This window comes from Ctenopharyngodon idella, chromosome 8 (genome assembly GCF_019924925.1).
Source record: "Ctenopharyngodon idella isolate HZGC_01 chromosome 8, HZGC01, whole genome shotgun sequence".
Taxonomy (NCBI): domain Eukaryota; kingdom Metazoa; phylum Chordata; class Actinopteri; order Cypriniformes; family Xenocyprididae; genus Ctenopharyngodon; species Ctenopharyngodon idella.
The window spans coordinates 23,669,419-23,678,418 of record NC_067227.1 but is presented as its reverse complement, the minus strand read 5'-3'; the positions used below and the strand labels follow the sequence as shown (position 1 = coordinate 23,678,418).

Below are 9,000 nucleotides of genomic sequence, written 5' to 3'. Positions count from 1 at the left end.
TCCTTTTATCCTCTTTTTGTGAGCAAATGTTATTATATTTATACACAGTTTAAGATCATTTTCATGGCAAATAAATAAATGTTACTATTTAAATAGCCCGTACACCTGCTGAGTGCTAATAACTTATTGATTCATGCTGTTCTGCATTGTTATACAATGCAAATAAATACAAGGAAATTTTAAAATATCGTGAAATATTTAGATATGAGCAATGAACTATACCTGTAAATGCTAAATTGAGGATTAACGTTGACTAATTCTTAATAATAATTTGTCCCTATTCTTGCTGTACAATTTTGTGAATAATTGGCTACTGTTGCTTTGTGATTATAAAATTCATTTACAGTCTCATATAACCGATTATTTAACCTGACAATTTATTGGAACATTTGATTTGTTAAATATTTTTGAAGGAAACGATTTTATACTATTTACTTTGTATGATGCTATCTTTTGGATAGACAAAGAATAAACACCCATATGGCGATTTAATGCAAAGAATATGCCAATGCTTTTCTTTCTTTCGTTTTTTATCTTGTTTCTTTGCCATATTAGTGATTATTACTGTGTTATCGATTATAGTAATAATACAGCATAATAACAATAAGATACAATGTAAAAAATGGTTAAATTAATAATTGGGTCTTATTGTTATGATGCTGTTTTTTAAACAACAAAATAAAATATAGTAAGCAGTGAAATTGTTTTTTTTTTATGTGTTGCCAGTTTATTTGTTGTCATCTTTGGAAAAAAAAAATCCTCGGCTTTATTAAAGTTAAAACGTGCGCAATTTAACCTGTCTCTATAAAATGTTGTATTTTCTCAGTTTTCGCGAATTTCAGTTAAATATCCCTGATTAAAGCACACACGTTAAATCGAGTTGATAACACGTAGGCTACTCGCTGTCTTCTCCCTTGTGCTGCTTTTCTCGGCTGTAAACTTCCCGTAGTTCCTGGTTACCGACATGCAGATCACGTGATTATGGTGACTGGATAAATAGTTTTTGGAAGCCGCGCGGGGGTATACTTGGAGGCTCATTCACGCACAGCGCTACGATTGTACACGAGAACAAATAGCCTACTCGAATTATGAAAACTGAAAACTAGTTAGTGAATGCATAGTCATAATGCTATTCGTATGATCCAAAAGTTTATATTGCATATGGACCGACTACACACTCCATGAAGAGAAAATCGAGGTCTTCACCGAGTGTCCAGTTCGACTTGAAAGCGCTCTGAGCTCTGGACAGTTTTTTGTGTAATGCAAGTCCGGTGTGATTTCTTCGAGTCTTTTTTCGTTTCTTGAGGTGAATTTTCTATGTGGCTCCAGGACGTGAAGAAAACGTATTCTTGGCTTCTGGAGGACGGGAGTTTTGTCGTTCCAGAACGCACAAGTGACTGAGACGACACACTGCTTGTGCTGGGTGCTACACGAGACTGGACACGGAACGCGAGAGAGGAAGACAAAAAGACTCTCCAAGGATGACTCTGGGGACGGACATGTCGGACAGTTCTGCGCTGTCCGACGACGTGGACATCGATGTTGTTGGCGGGGATATTGTAAAAGAGGGTAAATATCTTCACCATCATAGTTTTCACTTGGACAATGACTCTGATGACAATCTATCCCAGAACGCGGGGGAGGGCGCAGTCTCTCCCGGTCAAAGCAGCTTGGACTGTGCGACTGACCGGGTCGGGCCACGGGATGACAACAGAACCGGAGCGTTGACTGGGGAAAAACCAGGGAAAAATGCGTTGGTGAAACCTCCTTATTCTTATATAGCCCTGATAACCATGGCTATCTTGCAGAGCCCGAAGAAACGTTTGACTCTCAGCGAGATCTGCGAGTTCATCAGCAACAGGTTCCCGTATTACCGGGAGAAATTCCCCGCGTGGCAAAACTCTATCCGTCACAACCTGTCTCTAAATGACTGCTTTGTCAAAATACCCCGTGAACCCGGTAACCCGGGCAAAGGCAATTACTGGACCCTCGACCCAGAGTCCGCCGACATGTTTGACAACGGGAGTTTTCTGCGCAGGAGGAAGCGCTTCAAAAGACACCAGACCAACGAGATCCTTAGGGACGCGGGGGGATTTCTACCTGGCTTTGGCTACGGACCGTACGGTTACAATTACGGCCTACAGCTGCAGAATTTCCACGCTCATCACCCCTACCACCCACACCACCCGGGAGGTGCGTTCCCTTTCCAAAACGCACCTTGTGCTCTCCCAACGCCTTCCTCGATATTCTCCACGCCACACAGCTTGCCTTCGTTTTTAGGTACCGAGCTGAGAAAGCCTTTCTATCCACAACTCAGCCCGACTCTTCCTGGTCTGGCGCCTCTCAAAACGGACACTAATGGTCCTAGTCGGCCTTCCTTCTCTATAGACAATATCATTGGTGCAGCTAGCTCGCCAGCTTCGCCGTACACCTCACAACCGGGTGGACAGGCTCAGATCTTGGCCATGCTGACTCCCACACTTGCCTCGGCCACGAACCACTTGAATCTAACGCAGGAAACGATGCTTCAGCCCGGCACACAGACTTTCTCGAGCAAAACGTCAAGCCTTAACAATTGCCATTTCTAGAGTGGCAGCAAATAGAAAGTGCAGCAGTCCAGTTTAATATGGTTGTTTCGTCATTTGCTAAGGTAGGATTTACACTTTTGCAAGATTAAAATGCCGCCCGTTTCATGTTTCTGAATTCTTAAATAAAAGGCTAATTAAGTATATTTATGAACTGTAAATATGTAAGATTTTGAAGAGAGAAACCAGCTGAAGAGAGGAAATTATGACCATGTAAATAGTAAGCTAAGATTTCACCTTTGGACGGCCAGTGGACCTTTGCCGTTTTGTCCAGAAAGTCAAATTAGTTTGTACTCATTGACATGGAATTTCCTCTTTTGGTTGACTTAAATGAAGATTGTTTTAATTATTTTATTGTTTTGTATATTTTGTGAGTTTGTGAAAAGCACTGTCAATACCGAGACTTAAAACTCAGGATTTACTTGTTTTGAAAGCACATTGCCAGAGACAATAGGGGCTGTAAATAGATTACATAGGTTAACGTCCCACTTCCCCTAATTCTCTCAACAGAATTGTTCTGGTAAATTTTATTTTTATTTTATTTTATTTCTGTTGATAGATGATTATGTGGTTCTTGGTGTAAATCGCATTACCTCTTTCTGTCTGACTCTTGTGCATACGTTAATACATATTTCATTATTCCATTGAGAAATTATCTGTGAAAAAAAGAATGTTGTTATATGTAAAGAGACAAAACAATGTCCATAGGTCATTTTCTGTTGTAATGGCAAGAAAATAAATGTTTGTGAATTTTGAAGATGTTTTCGTTAACTTCTTTTCGTTTAGTCTTCGATCAGGCCTACCGACCTGCCTAAAAGGGTTGTCTATATATAGGCTACACAAAATAGTTTGAAACAATTATGCGAGTTCAGAAAACAAATCATTTTAACAACATGTTTTAGAACAAATAAGAAAGAACAATAATATTGTTACGTTGTTAAAATTTTCGTTTAATGTTTGCTGCCACACTATATGATTTATTAAGGCTCTAAATAGATCTTAATAAAACAGAGGAAAATAAAGTGTGTGACGTTTTCACACCAGTACTTAGTACGTTGTGGGCCAAAGGCACATGTTTCCTCTTGTGTGGCGCTTTGAGCCATGATAATTGACCAGTTTCTGGCAAACGACAAAGAGCTAAAGCAATGGGAACATCAGCGCTTGAAAGCCTATAATTGAATGTGATGGTTCTACATGGATACCCACGAAGTCTTTTGAGGATTCGTTGCTAATTTGTGGTAGCATTTTTTTTCATCTGGAATCTAATCCACAATAATGCAGCTTTTTGCCCATTTGTTGATGTTGTCACTGAAGACCTTGTCCCTAAGGCTTTGAATAGGCACCCAGCAAGTGGTCCCTATAGCGAGACAAGCCACACACATTTGCTTCTGAAAGGCGATCGTCTTAAAAGACTCTCGGTTGTCCGCTTTCATGTCATCTGTGTTGTCTTGAGACATGTACAAAAGAAGCAGCGGGAATTCGCCGTAGTGCGAAAAACAGACTGATGAATCAATTTCAGAGTTGGCCGAGCACACGGTACTGTTCAGAAGGTGGTATAAAAAGCTGCCTTTATTTACTTGGTTCGTGCGCAAATGGGTAAATTTGCTTCGTGGGGTGTTTTTGACAACTGGTTGTTAGGCATAAACGAAGGGTTGACTCACTCACCGCTTTTTTTCTTCCTTCTTCAACTCCGCAAATCCTTTTGACGCGAATGCAAACATGTCGGTCGTGGTTGTAGCCTATTAAGTCAAAACTTCGTATATTGTGTCCCCTCAAAAAAGACTAAAATATTACTCCATATTTCATGAGAACAAAAATGGACCAAACTAATAGTTAAACAGTATTTTCCAAGAATTTCTGGACCATCAGCCAAATGCGGCGCGTGAAAATGTCAAGTATTTTTGTCTGTCATAATAGTAAAATAATATCAACATATAGTTATATAAACATTTTGTATTTTTAATTTTTTTTTAAATATAAAGGCATACCGCTATTTTCTTTTTCATTTTAAGTAGTTGTAGTGTGTATTAATTTGTAGTCTCAACTACTGAAATATTTAAGTATTAAGGTAAATTAATATAATGCGCAGGGGAGGCCATACTTTTTGGCTGTATGCAGTACACAGAAACGTGATGCTTTTTGAATAATGAAACCAGGGTCTTATAATTATAGACTGACTATATTTTTTATTAGCTTTTTATATTAGGCTATTATTATTATTATTATTAATTTTTAAGGATGACTTCAGTTTGGGACATCAGGCCGACTTAAGGGCAGAGGTCATGTGCTTCTCTAGCAAACACGCGTAAAAAAGCCTGGGAGGAAGAACGATAAATGTATTGCTGGTCGGAGGTGACAGAGAGCAGCAGAGAGGAAGGAACATTACACAATAGTGTACTTTTGATCTACTTGCCACAGCGAATAAAACTACTCGCGGCCTATGAATGAAATCAGTACAAAAATCCCCTCAGCCTAACCACGCTTGCACACATGTGGTCGTGTTTGCGCCTGTCATAATTTACAGCTAATGAATTTGTGGTGATTAGTTAAGTTTTAGAAAGACTGGCTCTTGATTAAAGGAGGCGAAATGCGAGATGGGCTTTAATGTAAAAAAGGATATTCATCTTCTCTCTTGACGTTCAGTACTTTTGAGTCTTGTTTTGTCTCTCCATGAGAAATCACATCACTCTCCTTTAATCGGATCGAAAGTGTAAATCATGGGTTACGAATCCCACTAATTGCCCGTTCATTTCGCTTTCATTTTTTTCCGTATGGCGCGTTAGTTACACCATAAGGGGACCACCCACGATTTAGCGTGGAGCAAAGCATATCTCTACGTATCTCTTATATCGCTGTAATTTTAAAAAGGATATCTCTAAAACAACTCCGTATTCGCTTCTGGCCTGGTGTTTTATGTTGAGACGTTGTCAGCTTTTATTGTTGGCTTTTTTTTTTTTTTTGCACGGGCTACTCATCAAAATCACAGGGTTCACACTGTTGCGTGCAGCGAGAGGTCTTTTCAATTATACAATTATCTGTATATTAACTAATATATATATATATATATATATATATATATATATATATATATATATATATAGTTACTAATACGTTTCTGCATTTTTTTTATGTTTAATTTGCTCTATTTCTAGACAAGTTATTAATAGTTAAAAATTATTTTATGGGCTACTTAGCTTATCTGTTAGAGAATTTATTAAAAAATGTTATGCGTAAGTGAATTAATAATTTTTATGTCTTAGCCAAGTTGTAACAGACTCGTGTTAGATTAGAAATCAGCACTTTCATATCTTTTTTCATTTCTTTCTCTGGATGAGAAATTAAGCATAATTCAGTATAGGCCTGCAAAATTATCAATATTTTAGGATAGGTGGTGCAGGAAGTATTCATTATTTTGTATTGTGATTTATTACTTTTAATTAAAAATGCATTTATGGATAATTCTTTTAACGAAAAAAGAAGTTGCACATGGCTCTGTTTTGCGTTTAATTTTGCGGCGAATAATGCGTAAAATCGCTGGCAACGATTTCTTCTTCTTCTTCTTCTTCTCCAGTCACGATTAGGCTGTTTGCAGACCACAGTTTATTTCAAACAGCTTATAATTTCATTGTCATAAAATGTGTGAAATAGAAATATGCTATGGTTTGGCTATACATCTGGCATTCAGTGGTAGTAATAATTTCTGAAAATTATTTTTTTGCAAGATATCTCATTATGAATTTAAAGTTTATTTTACGCATTATTTCAAAAGTCTAATTATTAAATTGATGCCGTTGTTGTTGGCTTGTGACGAACAACCCACTGTGTCTGGATCTAGTTACAAGTCCATAGCTTGTAAATCTATTTTGCTATAATTAGAAAATGATATAATATTGCTATAAAAAGAAGTCTGAGAAATAGGCTACATATTAGGCTACCTTAGATGAACTGGGGCACCTGCTGCAAGAACAGCACGGTGAAGCGCGCTCGTGCTTTTCAGCAGCAACGGCTCTCCATTGAATACACAGAACGTTTATTCATCTCTGTACAAAAAACGGCCTGTTTTTTAAAACAGACATCTGTTTTAAACTTCTTTTAATGCGTATTAACATGATCTCATATTAATCTTTTTTTTTTCTTTTTTTTTTTTTTTTTATTGGGTGAAATTGGTGTCAGCCGTCCAAAAATAATGAAACCTGTTGATGTTGTCCAGACTATAGCAGCCTACAAGAGTCAGTATTCGATATTTTGTTATTACAAGTACAGTGTGGCTTGGGAATTTTTCGCGCTCTGTAATTATCGTCTTGCTCGTTAAAACAATTATCGGTGGGTTGCGCATTAAACTCTTGTTGTGTCTTTAAAATTCTCTCTGTCTCTCTCTATGTCTCTAACATACTCTTTCATTTAAAGCGGTGAAATAAACAGATGATGGGAGCTCAAGCCCTCATTGTGAAGGAATGCCGTCGGCCGAGTCCCTTGACACCCTGGCATGAAGCAGAGATGTACGGCCACAATAAATTAGGCCCTCCCTTCGCAGCCCAGCATCTCCCCCTCCATGTTTTTCTAGCGCACCGAGGAATCCTCTGCTTAATTAATTTAGAATGTGTAAATAAAGCAGAGATACAGGCCTCCCCTCTTCTCTGGAAACAAAATATTAACTTTGGAAGTGTTCGCCCCATCGACTTCGACTCACTGGGATTCACTGAAGGACACCTGCTGTTGGCCTGCCATCCCACACACAGAGAAACACACGGGCATCACCGCGATGAGCGATGACTGAGGAATAATTTCAAATCTGTTCTGTCATCAGATGAGCACAATAGCTTCTTTATATGACCTAAAAATGACCGCTCGACAAAAGTGATGTATGATGAGTTTAATGACGGTCTCTATGGCAACATGCCCAACTTTATCCTCCCGTGCGTCTCCTCTGTTTGCCAGAAAACAGTAACACACACTCCTCCAAGATGTGGCCGGGATATCACTGAATCGGAGCCTGGCTTAGTGACGGTTTAGTGTTAGCATTATGGAAGCCCGAGGACTTAACTTGTGACCCAAAAACTCTTAGTTTGATGGAGAGGGACAGCTGTCGTCTGTCCGCGAGCATGCTCCCGTTATCCGGTCAGGATACCAAGATAAGTTCCTCACAAAAAAAATAAAATAAATAAATAAATAAATAAATAACCACTTAATAATTTGAATGACTTATTTTCGGGTTTACTTGACTCATTTTATTCACTTTTAGGCTACACCTTTTGCTAGGCGTATGCAAATCGGACCTTCGTGAGTGGCACACATGACTCAAAATGACTTTCTTCACAGACATATAATAACTAGGGTTCGCTTTTAGCAAGAACTAAACAAACTCCAACACTTTTCCAATTTAGGAAATGACATTTAAATACAGAGAGTGCAACGAGGGTAGTGATTTTTCAATTTAGCTAGTCCCAAGAAACTACCAGCGACAGACTGAGAAAAATCTTAAGTGAAATGTGGGGATGTCGAGTCGCCTCAGATAACGGCATAACATTTCACCTAGTCTCTCCGTTGCACTCTAAAAGACAGATTTTCCCTCAGTGTGAAATTTTGAGGTCTGTCTAAACAAAATAATGATCTTTTGGTTTTCAGGACTAATCCAAACACGTTTCTCATGCATACCTTTTTCATCTTGAAATTAAAACTTAATTCCCGTGTCACTTTTAACGGCTCTGTTTTCCACAGTAAAAGAAATTAGATACACGTCTGTCCATGAGCCAGGTGAAAGAGAAACTTTGTCAGTGTAGGCATTTCATATCTTCGTAAACCGAAGACTGTTTTCGGAAAGAATGGGAAAGTCCCGCGATAAAAATGAAGTTTACTATCCAGAGTGAAATGCGATCAGAGAGAGGTCGCGAGGCCAAACTTTTTAAGACTAATGTTTATTTAGAGAAGTGAGCGCTGTCTATGAGCCTCCCGCGCTCTCCTCGAGCGCAGCACTAATGTCTTTAGCAGAGCTGACCGGACCACCGCGCGAGCAGCCCTCCGCGTGCGCGCGCGCGAGCCTCTCTCGGCTACTGACACTGTGGCGGGAACCCCTCGAGAAGACTTGTGTGTTAAAAAGCGAGACGGACACATCACAATATTTGGGTTCAACACATTTATTATTTTGAAATTTTAACGGTTGCGAAAATGGACTGGTTTCAAAACCAGTTGACCCGTTGCCTCGAAGCTTTTAGATAACTGATAGCCTAAAAGCCTCCGTGTTTTGTATGACCGTGTATGAGCATTGTTTGTGAGGAGATCGAGGCTCCATCGAGCTCTGTGTTTTCTTACAGTTTGTAAAATTGAATTAGATACGGTTAGGAATCTGACCTCGTAGCAGACCCGCACATATTTCCAACTCCCAGGTTCATCGTGTTTTGGGGTGTTTTGTTTGTTC

General features: G+C 39.0%; 1 protein-coding gene across 1 annotated transcript; it reads left to right on the top strand.

The window, feature by feature from the left end:
• Positions 1-985: 985 nt before the first annotated feature.
• foxd2 (forkhead box D2) lies at positions 986-3,342 on the top strand. The gene has a single exon (XM_051904268.1). The coding sequence runs from the start codon at positions 1,482-1,484 to the stop codon at positions 2,586-2,588; it is 1,107 nt and encodes a 368-aa protein (XP_051760228.1). The 5' UTR covers positions 986-1,481; the 3' UTR covers positions 2,589-3,342.
• Positions 3,343-9,000: the final 5,658 nt, after the last annotated feature.